We start from the raw sequence: 16380 nt of genomic DNA on the forward strand, positions 1-16380 counted from the left end.
TTAATCTGGGAATAAAGAAACACAATACTGGTATAAAAATCAACCAATAAACACAATAATTAGACTTAAAGCTACATTGTGTAGGAATTCCTCCCATCTAGCGGTGTGGTTGTAGATCACAAGCAACTCAATGGTATTTTTCATGCTGCATTCACGTGAAATTGGGCAGACGGCAGACGGATGACAGCCGCTGCACGTAACGGCATAAACAAGCCTCTATGTAAACAAGTGGCAAAACAATACACGTGACAATATGTTGTCATGGCGATGTGGTATTGTTTTACCGTCTTTCTCTGGACTTCTGTGACTAAAATGACTTGTGACTTGAATTGTTAGCGACGGCCGTCTGCCCGACTGCAGGTGAATGCAGCATATATCCCTATACTTTTGAACCAAATAATCGATTTTCGTGAATAGATAACAGGAGAAGTTACACAATGTCCCTTTAAATAACTAGGAAAAAAAAATCTGTCTAAGGTTCAGAACAAATAAAAAAAATGAGTGATTAATCAATAATCAATAATATTTAAAGATGAAGCCTGTAAACATCAGTCAGACTGGAGGAGACCTCACTTTGTTAGGGTTAGTCCAATGTTTGGTGACCAGACCCCGGTTTTAAAAGTGAATGGTCAAACGTTGTTTTTGTCTCATCTCTGGTTTTGATTGTTAAACAGCTCTAATGAAGAAGTTAAATGACCAAATAAACAGAATAGATGACCGTGTTCTTTCTTTTTAATACAGTAACATTGTGTTGATGTTGTCTAGTCTTTCTGATGCTGTTGCTGCAGTCAGATCTTTTGTTAACGTGGTTCTGGTCTGGAAGGTTTAGGAGCCTCTGATGCAGCACATTTATAGAGGCAATTAGCTAATTAAGGGTGGGACTTTTTTTTAAACGTCTAATTGGCTGCTTGCCCTTGTTTTTTATTTAACTATTTCATAAAGATATAACATTTAATTTAATGATTTTTGATGAATGAAACCTACATGGTGGTCACCGTATGGGAATAACAATTAGACTTAATGAGGGTTATGTAATGTAACAGATCTTTTACCTGTAGCTTCATTCTGGTGAACATGGAGGTGTGTGTTTCACAATAAGACAATAACACACGTAGCCTACATATAAAAATATTCACGTGAGACCACTTTTTTCAGAATAGTAAGATCGATATGTTTTAGATTAATGAGAAGTTATATGACCAAATAAACAGACTATTCTTTCATTTTAATACAGCAGCATTGTGTTGTCTAGTCTGGCTGATGCTGTTGCTGCAATCAGATTTTATTTTATGGTTTTTAGGTTTTTATTTAATGAAAATAATAATTTTTGCTGTAGAAAGTGTCACTTTGTTAACGTGGTTCTGGTCTGGAAGGTTTAGGAGCCTCTGATGCAGCACATTTATAGAGGCAATTAGCTAATTAAGGTTGGGACTTGGCTGCTTGCCCCTGTTATTTATTTAAGATAACATTTAATGATTTTTGATGAATGAATTCCGATTTTCATTCCATAAATCCACACGTTGGTCATCGTATGGGAATAACAATTAGACTTAATTAGGGTTATGTTATGTAACAGATATTTGACCTGTAGCTTCATGGATGTGTGTGTTTCACAATAAGACAATAACACACACACATATAACAAATATTCACACTTCTTATGTGAGACCACTTTTTTCAGAATAGTAGGATCGATATGTTTTAGATTAATGAGAAATGTTTTACTAATGGAGAAGTTAAATGACTAAATAAACAGACTAGACTGTTCTTTCATTGTAACACAGCAGCATTGTGTTGATGTTGTCTAGTCTGACTGATGCTGTTGCTGCAATCACATTTTATTTTTTGGTTTTTACTTTATGAAAAAATCTTTTTTTGCTGTAGAAAGTGTCACTTTGTTAACGTGGTTCTGGTCTGGAAGGTTTAGGAACCTCTGGTGCAGCACATTTATAGAGGCAATTAGCTAATTAAGGTTGGGACTTGAGGTTTTTGAAACGTCTAATTGGCTGCTTGCCCCTGTTATTTATTTAAGATAACATTTAATGATTTTTACGGAGATCTAGTCTACATGATGGTGGTTGGTCACCGTATGGGAATAACAATTAGACTTAATGAGGGTTATGTAATGTAACAGATATTTGACCTGTAGCTTCATTCTGGTGAACATGGAGGTGCAGTGTGTTTCACAATAAGGCAATAACACACACACACATGCACAGTGTTATCTCGGCTGTATTTACCTGTGTGTGGTTTAGTTCCGTGTGTTTAGTGCTGCTGCTGCTGCTGCTGCGCCGCCATGTTGGCTCTAGTCCGGGCTGAGGGAGGAGGAGGGATCATCATCCTCCAGCTCCTCCACCGCTTCACCTTCTCTCCATCTCCATCCTCTCAACAAGTCCTCACATAGAGACACTAAGAGGAGGTGTGGGGGGGCTGAAGCTGCATCCACATGGCCCCCCCGCTGGCAGGCTGCTTCCTCTGCGGAGCTCCGTCTGTGTTCACCATTAAACCTTAAACTCTGCTCCACTGCTGCTGCTTCTGCTGCTGCTGGTTATTTTTATATTTACTAGTTAATCATGGTGTCGGTGTCGGTGTCGGTGTTAGTGACGTTGTTGGAGGGTTTTCTCAGTAACTAACTGCTGCGGTTTGTCGCCACCCAGCGGTGACGTCGGGGAACTGCACTTAAAAAGAAAAACAAAAGAACTGAGAAAACACCACAAGGTCCATCCATCAACTGTGGTTCAGAATAAAAGGGGGTTATAGTATAAGAAAAAAAATAAAGTGAGATAATCCTTTATTCGTCCCATGTGGGGAAATTTACAAGAAGGCAGCAGCAGACAATAGCAAAGAAATGTATAGCACAGATAATAAATAGCAAATATAGCAGCAAAAAGAAGTTGTAATAGAATATGAATTAATGAACAATAAGAATTTAAAAAAAGAACCACACATTCTACTACATGTTATTATCTATTATCTACCTCCATTCATGTCAATATAAGATGCTTCACAATATAGAACTTCCATACATCAAGAGTACATACATGTGTTAAAAAAAACTTTGAATATTGGAACAACAACTAGTAAGACAGATATGTTTTAGATTATTAATGAAAAAATGTTTTACAAGTATATGAAATATATATTATTTAACATTGAATCATGAAAAGAAAAACAATAACAATGTGATAGAATTAGGACTGAATCCACAAGTGTCAGATACATAAATAAAACTGAAGTGTGTTTATGTTAATAAACTATGTAAAGTCAACAAAACAAATAGAAAACATGAATATTAATAAATAATATACATCTGTTAGTCTTCATATTTCAAATAGTGTGACATATTTACCACAAACCTTAAAACTGTTTCTAACTTTGGGAATTACACTATAATTTGAGCAGTTGAATAAATCACAATAAATAAAAACAAAATATAATAAAATCTGATTAAATTATAACTCTAAAGTTGTGTTCATACCTACTTGTCTTGTTTTCTCTTTTGCTTCATAAATTTTGATAAAGGGAAGAAAATGTGACGATGGTGAAAAGACGGAGCCTGAGCGGAGGAACGTGAAGGCGACGTGATGACGTCAAACACATGCGACGCACGTGCAGCGCAGCAGTGTGGTGAAGCTGGTGAAGCCATGGCTGAAGAGACGCTGCAGTTTCATGAAATGGGTCTGGACGACCGCATTTTAAAGGTAAAAGAACGATAATAAGAATAATAATAATGATAAAAGACAGGAAACGAAGTGAAACGTGTTTAGTTACGTGAAGGATAAAACGTTGAAGAGAGAAACCGAAGAGAAGCGACAGAGTCTCGGTGTAAACAGGAGCTGCTCCAACGTGACGTTAAAAAACTCTGTTAACTCTTAATTTAATGTAAATTCAATCAGCCTTTGTGGTGAATGAGCAGATATTTAATATGAATTTAATGTCAGCTGGTGAATTAACTCCATAAAAGAGGTTTAAATGAGACAACATGAGAAGAGAAGGAAAGAAGGAAGTTTCTTTTTCTGCTGAATCTGATGGATTAACTATCAGACAGCGGATTTCACCTGATATTGATCTTTGTTAATCGAAGTAAATGGGTCAGTTTTTGTTTCCAAAGTGAGGATTTTCAGCCTTTACAGTCTGTTGCCCAGCTGTTTGACACCTGTTTCCTGTCTCTGTGATAATGTATTGATCACTGAGCTGATGTTACATTGAAATGACATTCACTTTTAATCAAGGGCTCATTTTCTTCAGGGGTTTTATTTACTTCTTTGTAATTTTCTCATTAAACTAAACCTCGAGCTGTTAATTATAAATAAATTCATGATCTAGATAATTATGTTATTTGCTGAAAACGACATTTCATGTTGTTTAGGATGGAAACAGAAAGGTTCAAATGTTTTTCACTGTGTAACTTAGTGTCAGTTTGAAGGAAGGAAGTGACATCAACATTTACTCAGTTTAAGTGCAATAACATTTAATTAAAGGCTCATTTTCTAAATTTACTTCTTTGTACTTTACTCATTTAACAACATCTCGAGCTGTTAATGAAAAATAAAGTCACAATCTGGATAATTATGTTCATTTATCTATAAGTATCTTTAAATCCTGACTGTAAATTTGCTGAAAACAACCTGTTATTATGTTATTTAGGATGGAAACAGAAGAGTTAAAATGTTTTTTCCTGTGTGTGTCTCAGGCGGTGGCCGACCTGGGCTGGTCCCGGCCCACGCTGATCCAGGAGAAGGCGATCCCTCTGGCCCTGGAGGGGAAAGACCTGCTGGCTCGAGCCCGGACCGGATCGGGGAAGACGGCCGCCTACGCTGTTCCTGTCATCCAGCGCATCCTCACGTCCAAACAGGTGAGAAACTAAATAAAACCGCTGCTCCGAGTCCGTCAGGGTGGAGAGGTCACAGAGTCTCAGCTCCATCAAGCTCACTTAGCTCAAAGTCTGGATTAAAGGGCCGAGTCTCGCTTATTTTAGGAGCAGGATTAAGGTGAAGATTAACTCCATTTATGTCCAAAAAATGTCCAAAAGACAGATCTGCTGGTGTTTTTACACACTCACCCTCATGTGATGATAAAATGATAAGATTCACGACCTCATCTCCTTGAATTGATGGATTTATATAATTTTCTACGTAGTCAATTGTGTGATAAATGTGATGAATCATATGAAATAGTTGATAAATGTGATAAATATGTGAATACATTTTGTGAATTTATTTTGGTCTATTGGGCTAAATGAATTAAATGTTATTAATAGGTGTCACTACTATCTACATTAACTTTGTCCATTTGAGGGTTTTAAAGTCTTTTCAGACTTTTACACCTTTATTTCCAGAGGACAGGTGGAAAGAGACAGAAAGGGAGTGAAGGTCAGGGGGGGGGGGGGGATTTGAACCCAGACTCGCTGCAGCAATAAGGACTAAAACATTATATTAAAACCATTTATTTCACCCACTGAGCTGTAAGACAGACCTAGAGTAAGGATTCATATGAGGCTGAAATAGACGGAACTTGAAGGTCTGGATTTTCTTAGCGACTTTGATGGAAAACTCCCCAGCTGCACTCTTTGTTTTTTTTTTATTTTTTTGTTTTTTTTATTGTGAAACACAAGACAAACAACATAACGGACATACAGCAATGGATACAGAAGGTGTGCGTGTGTAGTTCGAGTGCAGTGTAGTGTGGTGATGTAATAGTGCAAAGATAAGGAAAGAAATTAAAGAATCTCGACGGTGACCTAGGTCTCAACAACAAAAACGATATAAAGGGTAGTAGGGAGAACAGCTATGACAGCAAACACAACCTAACTCATAACAGTACTAATGACAGCATTAATTCTGAAGGTAAGAAGGAAGAAAAGGGAACAGCCGGGATAATGGATGAAAGAATGAAACAATGAAACAAGGGAAGAGGGAGCAGCTTAAGTGGAATTGGACGTGAGTGAATAAATAAGAATAGACAGATAAATTGATTAATTAATAAAATGAATTAAAGAAGCGGTGCGAATGAGAGGAAGAGGAGAAAAAAAAAGTAAATAATGAATAAAGTTGATAAATAAGGAGCGAAAACCAAAAACGATTGAACAAGTAAATGCATGGATAAGTAAATAATAAACTGGGGTCATTTTGTGGAATGTCACGTTGACAAGATGCTCTCTGTTTGTTGATGTTGATGTTGTTGTTGTTGTTGTCTTCGTCCTCAGAGTGTCCGTGAGCAGGACATCCGAGCGCTGGTCCTGGTCCCGACCAAGGAGCTGGGTCGTCAGGTCCAGACCATGATGAGGCAGCTGACGGCGTTCTGCTCCAGAGACGTCAGAGTGGCCGACATCTCTGGGAAGACCGAGCTGTCGGCACAGAGGTACAGCTGAGTCTGAGTCTGAATCTGATAGGGTTAATATTTATATGGAAACACCTCACCTCACTGGAGTGTTATGAAGGAAAGAAACAAACAATAAATACAAGACAACAAGACTTAACACTTATTTATGTTCAGAAGGAGTGGGAAGAAGCTGAAGCTTATTAAATCCCACCCCTCCTCTCTATGTTAATTCAATATATACTATAATAAGTTATAAAATGGCAATATAACATATAGTAATGTATGATAGGTATATACCCATGTATCTTATAAAGACAATGCATTTTATATTTAACTTTGAACTGTTTTATGTCTGGACATTGTTTTAATTCTTCACACATCCCGTTCCATATTTTTCCTCCGGTGAATGAAATGCAAAATCTTTTCTTATTTGTGCGTATTCTGATGGGTTTTATGTTATTTAACCCCCTTAATTGATAACCATCTCTGCCCTTAAAGGTGTTTTGTATATATTATTTGGTAGTCGGTTATTAGCTGCTAGTTTGTGCATTATTTGTGCTGTTTGGAATTGAACTATGTTTGTGAGTTTTAACAATTTTGACTGTAAGAAAATTGAGTGAGTGTGGTCCAAATAGCAAATAGGGACAGTTTTTCATCAAGCAGTCTCTGCATTTAACTGCATTTATCATTGACTAAAACTAGACTAAAATGTCATGGATAATTCTGACTAAAATAAACTAAAATGCTCAGAGTTTTAGTCGACTGCAACTTGACTAGACAAAAAAAGAGCATGGACGTGACTAAAACTAATAAAAACTGAAATGAGTTTGACACAAAGACTAAAACTAAACGCCAAAGACAACACTAGTCCTATATACAGTATGTGTGTATTTTAAAAAGAACCAACTAATTACATGTGCAAATAGCATCAAAGTTTTACTGAAGAACAGTTTAGTTATTAAAATGTGTCTGAAAGTTAAAATGTGACATAAATACAAACTGTGTGTGTGTTTCCGTGTGTGTGTGTGTGTGTGTGTGTGTGTGTGTGTGTGTGTGTGTGTGTGTGTTTCCAGGCCGATCTTGATGGAGAAGCCGGACGTCGTGGTGGGAACGCCGTCCCGTGTGCTGGCTCACCTCAACGCCCAGAACCTGGTGCTGAGCTCGTCTCTGGAGCTGCTGGTGGTGGACGAGGCCGACCTGCTCTTCTCCTTCGGCTTCGAGGCCGACCTCAAGAACCTGCTGTGGTGAGGAGGAGGAGAGGAGACACACTAACCCTACACTTCACTGTTATTGATATGAGCTGCTTTCTTTCTCTCTTTGGCTCGTTTCATCTGAAGCTTGAAGAGGAGAAAACATCCCAGTGTGTTTATAAACCACTTCAAAATGATTAGTTTCTCTGGTTTTTACTATTTATAGGTTTGTGTTGGAGTAAAATGAACATTTTAGTTTTATTCTATGAACAACGGAGAACATTTCTCCCAAATTTGAAATAAAAATATTGTCATTCGATAATTTATTTATTGGAAGAAAATGACAACTAGTCAAAGTAACAAAAAATATTAATATGAAGTCTTTTCAGACCTTGAATAATAATAATAATGCAAAGAAAACATATCGTTCATATTCATTCCTAAACAACACAATGTGAATAATTTAATTTAGGAAGAATTTCAATGAGTTTGTACATCATCTCATGGTAAAACCTCATTTCCAATCTTATTTGTAGATGCGTTTTATATTTTAGACAGATTTTATTGTAACTGTAGTTGCAGCTTTTGACCACTAGGGGGCAGAGCACATCTTCAGATCTGCTAGAGTTGAAGCTGATTGATCCTTCTCTTTCCTTTTCAACCTTTCCTCTTGTTGTGTTTGTTTGTGTTTCAGTCACCTGCCAAAGATCTACCAGTCGTTCCTGATGTCTGCCACTCTGACCGAGGACGTGCAGGCGCTGAAGGAGCTGCTGCTGCACAACCCGGTAATGTCAAAGCCAGGGGTCGCGTTAACCGAATATTTTCCAAATTTTGACAGATTGCAATTCACACAGCCATGGCCGCCTGGTCATGTGCATTTGTTTACAATGAAGCCAGTGGATAATCAATAAATGGAGCGGTGGATAACGATATAAAACATATACAATGTCACAAAGTCACTACGGTGAGAATTATATTTAAAAAACCTCACAGCTGGCTGGTGGCCCAGTAGAAAACGCTGTAGTACCTCCTCTAGGCCTGTGTGGAGCTGTGGCGCTGTAGCGCTGCCACACAGAAACACTAACAACAGAGAAGAAGACAGAAAGCTTCCCCGCAGTATTCAAACTCCTTCAAGTGGATTAAATGTTGATGGGAGTCGTGTCAGTGCAAATATGACGGTCGATAATGATTTAACGGGCGAGATTCAGCTGCAGTGTCCGAGGGACCGACAGTAGTCAGCTGTTAAGTTACGTAGCTGTAGCTACACAACGGTGTGTCTCGGTACAGGTAGAGCGGTGGGGGTAGGACATAACCGCTTCACACACTCGCCGCGCACAACTCTTCTAAAGGTAACGTTAAGCCTTCTTTTAATGTATTTTGCCCGCCGTGGCATTGTTTATAACACTTAAAGCTGAGTGGGTCTTGTCCTGTCTGAATTTGTGCTGCATCTGGCTGTGTGGTCTAGTAGCTTCAGTTGTTTCAGTGATGCGCAATGGCTGCGTGCTGCGTAAAGAGAGATGAGAGAGAGAGAGAGAAAGTGATCCCGCATTCACTGACTGACCCACGGTTAGATGTGCTCTGACGCCGAATCTGCTCCGGAGCATTCTCTGTTCAATTAGTTTGGACTTGATATGAATTAAACATGAATTAAAATTGAATGCTATTGAATATGGCATTATTATCATTGTAAAAAATTAAAGTGACCGGTAAAAATAGATTATGACGGAATTTTTATGACCCCGTCAGTCAAAATGACCGGCGACGAAAAAGTCTAGCGCAACCTCTGGTCGGAGCAGTAGACGCGTTATGACGTCAGTGTGTTGGTGTGTGACTCTGACTCTGCTGTGTGTGTGTGTGTGTCTGCCAGGTGATCCTGAAGCTGCAGGGCTCCCAGCTGCCCGACAGCAGCCAGCTGCAGCAGTTCAGCATCCGCTGTGAGGAGGAAGACAAGTTCCTGCTGATCTACACGCTGCTGAAGCTGCACCTGGTGCAGGGGAAGACGCTGCTGTTCGTCAGCACCGTCGAACGGAGCTACAGACTCAAACTGTTCCTAGAGCAGTTCGGCATCCCGGCGTGCGTCCTCAACTCTGAGCTGCCGGTTCACTCCAGGTGAGAGATCACAGCTTCTGGAGTCAGATTCTCTTAGATTTTTGTATTTTCTTGTTTTGAATTCATCGTTTTAAAAAATCTGGAGAAAAACCACCAGATGTTTCTAAAAAAAAACTGGAAGGAGAATAGAAATTTATACAAACAACCTGATTTCTTTCTGCTTTCTCTCAGCTTCTCTCTGGAGCTCTAGTAATAAGTAACAAGAGGTCGGTGTCAGCCAATCAGAAGAGAGGAGGAGGCTCTGAGCCTCTCTTCTGATTGGCTGACTGTTTTCTAAAGTGATCCAATAAAAAATAGAGCAGATTTCAGAATAAAACACTCAGAGAAACCAAATCCTGCAAAGTTGTTGGACCTACCTTTATACTGTATTGAGCATTAACAGAAACATCTACCTTTATTTTGAAGGAGCTTTAACACAAACATCTACCTTTATTTTGAAGGAGCTTTAACCCTTTAACACCTCTTCCTGTCCAGGTGTCACATCATCACCCAGTTCAACCAGGGTTTCTACGACTACATCATCGCCACAGATGAACAGACTCTGACTGATCCGTCGGCGGCGCCGCAGACGACCGCCGGCAAAGGGAAGAAGAACAAGAGCTCAGAGAAAGCAGCAAAGTGAGTTCAGCCATGTTGGATTTAATCTGCTGTTACTAGCTCAGTGTTTATATCCCATAATGTCACATGATGATGAATAACTTGTGTATGATGCGTTCACAAAGGTCGAAGGACAAAGAGTTCGGTGTCTCCAGAGGAGTGGACTTCCAGAACGTGGCCAACGTCATCAACTTTGACTTCCCCGTCACCGTGGAGTCGTACATCCACCGCGCCGGGAGGTGAGTCGCTAACGGCAACGCTCACATCGTCATCACCACATGCTCTGGTAGCGGTTTCACACGGCCACGGTTCTGGTTCTGGAGTCTCACACCAGTTAGTGGAACCAAAGTGGGGAGGGGTGGGCGTTGCCAAGGACTTCACGATACGACACGCATCACGATACTTGAGTCACGATACTTGAGTCACGATACGATACGATATTGCGATATCCAAATTTTGCGATATATTGCGATATTCTACATAGTTCACTGAAAAATGTAAAAGGCATTATGCATCTTAAAATCCAAGTTTTATGTACATTAGATGATAGTGATGATTTATGGGACAAACTGAGTCAAAACAATGTAATTCAAATGATCCATGCCATTTTATCCAAGTGCAAGTTACAACAACATACACTATATTACCAAAAGTATTCGCTCACCTGCCTTTACTCATTCTATGAACTGAAGTGCCATCCCATTCCTAACTCATAGAATTCAATATGATGTCGGCCCACCTTTTGCAGCTATTACAGCTTCAACTCTTCTGGGAAGACTGTCCACAAGGTTGAGGAGAGTGTTTATAGGAATTTTTGACCATTCTTCCAAAAGCGCATTGGTGAGGTCACACACTGATGTTGGTCGAGAAGGCCTGGCTCTCAGTCGCCGCTCTAATTCATCCCAAAGGTGTTCTATCGGGTTCAGGTCAGGACTCTGTGCAGGCCAGTCAAGTTCATCCACACCAGACTCTGTCATCCACGTCTTTATGGACCTTGCTTTGTGCACTGGTGCACAGTCATGTTGGAAGAGGAAGGGGCCCGCTCCAAACTGTTCCCACAAGGTTGGGAGCATGGAATCGTCCAAAATGTTTTGGTAACCTGAAGCATTCAAAGTTCCTTTCACTGGAACTAAGGGAATTTATACACCTGGGGCCAGGCCAAGTGATTAGGACACCTGATTCTGATCATTTGAATGGGTGAGCGAATACTTTTGGTAATATAGTGTATCTGCATGAACAACACACTGTCTGAGGTAGCAGTACAGTGACACCTCGCGGAGCAGAGGTGCAGAAGTCGTACTGGATTTACGTCTGAAACATGATTTATTATTTGAAAAAATATCGATATTGGGGGGCGTCGAGTGGAGCAGGAGGTTAAGCAGGCGCCCCATGTAGAGGCTACAGTCCTCGATCCCCCTCTCTCTGTCTCCCCGTTTCCTGTCTCTCTCAACTATACTATAAATAAAGGCATCAAAAGCAAAAAAAAAAAGATAATTAAAAAAAAAAAAAAAGTTATTTAAATATTGAATATCGATATCGTATTGCGATATAAAGTATCGCAATATATTGCCATATCGATATTTTTGCCCACCCCTACAAAGTGGGAGGACGTCATTCCACATCACACAGGCGGACGTAAACACAGAAACGTCTCTTTCCGAACATACCGTACTACTTTATTAAGTTTTAATATTTTTTCATGTGAGAAAGTAACAGTTTATCCAAACGATGGCCGCTTAGAAGTTTGCTCCGATGTTTTTCAGTAGTAGTTGACATCACAGAGGCAGCAGCCGGTCTGCAGAGCTGCTCGGCCGGCCAACCTCTGTCGTCATCCCGGGGGAGAAAACCATCGCTAATTAACTTACCCGCAGGTTTTTAGAGGTTTACCAGCGGCTGGTTACATAATTTCTAGGAGATAAATGTTGGTCTCAGTGATGAAATCTAACAGCTGTATCAGTAGCATTAGTTAGTCTGAATGTAAAGTGAAGCTTCCTGTGTGTATTGGACAGAAGAGCAGCGCTGCCTCGGGGCTCTGGAGCCTACGGACACAAACCACCACATTTACAAAAATAAATAAATGTTTTACAATTAACACATCAGTCTGCATTAAGTTTTATTTTATTAAGCTACTGTATATAACATGGTCACGGTTTCCTGCTTTCTTGCATTCTCCGAACCAATTATTTTTTCAGTCTGAACGCGCCGGCCGGTTCAAAGTTGCGTTCGGGAACCAGAACCGTGCCGGAGCGCTGCCAGTGTGAAACCGCTATATGTGTGTGTGTGTTGTGTGTTTCTGTATGATGTCATCGTTTCTGTGTATGATGTCATAGTGGCTGGCTGACGGTTAGTGACTGTGTGTGTGTGTTTGTTGTCGTAGGACAGCGAGGGCGGACAAGTCGGGCTCGGCGCTGTCGTTCATCTCCCACACGGAGCACGAGCTGCTGACGGAGGTGGAGGAGGCGCTGACAGGAGGTGACAACTAGCTTAGCATAAAGACTGGAAACCTATGGGAACTGTTAGCATGGCAATAAGTCAATACTTAAGTTTTATGAGTAATGATGTGTTGAATCATTTTATAATGGTTTAACTTTATTATAATAATAATAATATAATGATAATTTATATATTTTCTTTTAGAAAACGGTGAATCTGTTCTGAAACCGTACGAGTTCAAGATGGAGGAGATCGAAGGCTTCAGGTACAGGTGCAGGGTGAGTCATCAGCTTCTCATTATTGTCTTATTATGATTATTATTATTACTTCAGACAGGAACGCAGTGCATGGAGTGCTTCTTGGGTGTTGTAGAAAAGTGTATCCCTCAGGTGCTCTTCAGTTGGGGAGATCCATAAAGGGTTGCAGACAGAAAACCAAGGCACTCGTGAGGGTAAGACCAATTAAAATGCCTTTATTGGTACATGGCTAATCTATTTAATAGATTAGCCATGTACATATAAAGGCATTTTAATTGGTCTTACCCTCACGAGTGCCTTGGTTTTCTGTCTGCAACCCTTTATTATTATTACTGTTTTTAAATCAGATGTTGCACTTCCTTCAATCTCTGATTTTTTTTTCATTTCATTTTTATTTATTAAACTATTGTTATTTATCTACATTGTACATTGTAATAGTCATTCTGCTGCCTCTTGGCCACGTCGCTTTAGAAAAAGAGATTCTACATCTCAATAATCTTTACCTGGTTAGATAAAGGTTTAAGAATGATATTATATTACTGTGTATTTTGATTAATCATGCAATCCTAGTACTATAGATGGATACATTGCACTAGGATTGCATGATTCATCAAAATATACTACTAAATACTGTATATAGATAGATAGATAGATAGATAGATAGATAGATAGATAGATAGATAGATAGATAGATAGATAGATAGATAGATAGATAGATAGATAGATGGATGGATAGTGTAATCATACGCCACAAGATAATTTATCTGTTTAATTACAACTTAATTTTAATCTTGTACTGTTTCTCTGGGATGGTGAGTGTGGGTCATTAAAATAAACAACATGCAAACTTTTCTATGTTGGTATTTTTATTCTGACTGTTACAAACATCTATTGTTGGAAAAAATTAAACTAGATTTATAATTGTTATTTTTCTTGTGTGTGTGTGTGTGTGTGTGTGCAGGACGCCATGCGCTCGGTGACGAAGCAGGCGGTGAGAGAAGCCAGACTGAAGGAGATCAAACAGGAGCTGCTCAACTCAGAGAAGCTCAAGGTGAAGAGACGAGACGACGCTGGTCTGAAGCTGCTTCAACGTTCACACTCTGAATGGGACTGAACTGTAAACCTGTGTGTGTGTGTGTCTGTGTGTGTGTGTGTGTGTGTCTCTGTGTGTGTGTGTGTGTGTGTGTCTGTGTGTTTGTGCTCTTAGACGTATTTCGAGGACAACCCCAGAGACCTGCAGCTGCTCCGACACGACAAAGACCTGCACCCTGCTGTGGTCAAACCTCACCTGAAGAACGTCCCGGATTATCTCAGTAAGACACACACACACACACACACACACACACACACACACACACACACACACACACACACACACACACACACACACACACACACACATAGGGCTGTGCCAAAAAATTGATTCACATAAGTATCGCAATTCTCATTTAATACGATTCAGAATCGATATAAAATGTCCCAAAATCGATTTTAAACAATGAAACAAATTCTAAGGAAAATCCATCTCCTTAGAATTTAAAAGGCAGCATGTTTAACTGCACTATTTTTAAAATAAAGAGGCACTTTTAATTTTGTTACTTCAGTAATATGTGATATTGCTTTTATGCAACAGTTTCAACAATTCCATCTAAGCATGGATACATGTTTAAAACTCAATAAATGTGAAAAAGACACTTCAGTTGTTCTGTCTTGTAAAGCAGACTGGAGTAGATCATGAGAATCCTTTCACACCGACAGACTGAAGCAGAAATCATTAGGAATCAAATCGTTTTGAATCAAAAATCCATTTTAAATCGAATCGTAGCCCCAAAAACTCAGAATCTAATCTAATTGTGAGATAGTAAAAGATTCCCACCCCTACACACACACACACACTCACACAGTCACCATGGTTACAAAGATGGCCGCCCTTTGTAACCCTAACTGTGGTTGTTTCCTCTCAGTTCCTGAGACGCTGAAGGCCGTGGTGAATCCTCTGTCGGGCCGGAGGAGGAGGAAGAGGAAGGAGAAACCAAAACCAGACGGAGTGGCCAAGACCAGCTTCAAGGTGACAGATCACACCGATCAATCACCGATCAGTTCAGTTCAGAGCTTTATTGTCCCTTCCAACAACTCCACAACGCTCTGGTGGACAAGTTGTGAGCTGCACATTCACCACGCTATGGGATAATAACACAACGTTACCACACAGAGTTGTTTTAGAGGGAAATACAGAGACTGTTGATGAAAAACTGTCCCTGAAGGCAACGTGCATCAGTGGTTTTGCATGAATTTCCCTCTAAAACAACTCTGTGTGGTAACGTTGTGTTATTATCTCATAGCGTGGTGAATGTGCAGCTCACAACTTGTCCACCAGAGCGTTGTGGAGTTGTTGGATTGTGTATTTGATGAGTTTGATGAAGGAAACCAAGAAATCCCATAATGAGCCTCCGTAGCGTAGCTCTGAGCAGCTCACGGCTCTGCTCCGCCGTTCTAAAAACAGCTTGCACCGACAATTAAAGGTAACGAACCTACTGCTATGACTATAAGTAAATCTGACGTGTTGTGTTGTGTTGTGTTGTGTTGTGTCTGTGCAGAAGAACGTCCGGGGGAAGAACCCGCTGAAGAGCTTCAGATACACCGGAGCGAGGAGCCGGAAGGGAAAAGCAGGAAGTTCGTAGCTGCAGCCGCCGAGCGAACGAACGTCGACGTGATCACGAGCTTCAGTTCCTGGATGTTAAAACTGTGCAGAGACACTGACCAGGAGGACGGGACGTTGGTCTCAACCTGAGACACACAGACTGTGAACGGCCCAAACGGGACTAAACGGACGCTGACTCGACAGAAGACAGAGAATATCAGTTTGAACCGGCCGCAGCATCTCCTTTCTAATGCTTCTGTTCTTCAAACGTTGTTTATTAAAGGGATAGTTCACCCAAAATTGAAATTTCTGTGGCTTCTCTGAGTTACAGGGGGTCTCGGCGTAGCAGTGCATGTCCATATGACGGTTGCAAATGGATACCAACTGTCTTCGTAACAAAAAGACACCAAAAAACATCCAAATACCTCCATGCTGCTCGTATGTAACGTCCGTCTTGCATTGAAGCCCCAACATGAGAAATTGTCCCGAAAAGCTTCTGCTACAAACAAGCTTGAAATATAGACTTATTTAATTTTTTTCGGGACAATTTCTCATGTCGGGGCTTCAATACAAGAGGGACATTACATACGAGCAGCATGGAGGTATCTGGATGTTTTTTGGTGTGTCTTTTTGTTACGAAGACAGTTGGTATCCATTTGCAACCATTATATGGACATGCAGTGCTGCACGGAGCCCCCCCACGGAGGACTCTGAAACTTCTCCCAGCCCTTAGTCCAAATTTCAATTTTGGGTGAACTATCCCTTTAAAATAAAAAAAATATGCTTTTTTGCCCTAAACATAGATATCTGTATTGTAGTGTCATCAGCTCTT

The 16380-nt window shown here is 40.2% G+C and overlaps 1 protein-coding gene across 1 annotated transcript; it reads left to right on the forward strand.

Annotated features, from left to right (window-relative positions):
• Positions 1 to 3630: 3630 nt before the first annotated feature.
• On the forward strand, positions 3631 to 15811 carry ddx56 (DEAD (Asp-Glu-Ala-Asp) box helicase 56). The gene is made up of 14 exons (XM_083983634.1): positions 3631 to 3701; positions 4694 to 4855; positions 6206 to 6360; positions 7395 to 7565; positions 8206 to 8296; positions 9379 to 9620; positions 10095 to 10238; positions 10343 to 10456; positions 12595 to 12689; positions 12855 to 12928; positions 13869 to 13958; positions 14115 to 14220; positions 14872 to 14975; positions 15505 to 15811. The coding sequence occupies exons 1-14, from the start codon at positions 3645 to 3647 to the stop codon at positions 15586 to 15588; spliced, it is 1689 nt and encodes a 562-aa protein (XP_083839760.1). The 5' UTR covers positions 3631 to 3644; the 3' UTR covers positions 15589 to 15811.
• The last annotated feature ends 569 nt before the right edge of the window (positions 15812 to 16380 follow it).

Source organism: Trachurus trachurus (assembly GCF_905171665.1).
Source record: "Trachurus trachurus genome assembly, chromosome: 12".
Taxonomy (NCBI): Eukaryota; Metazoa; Chordata; class Actinopteri; order Carangiformes; family Carangidae; genus Trachurus; species Trachurus trachurus.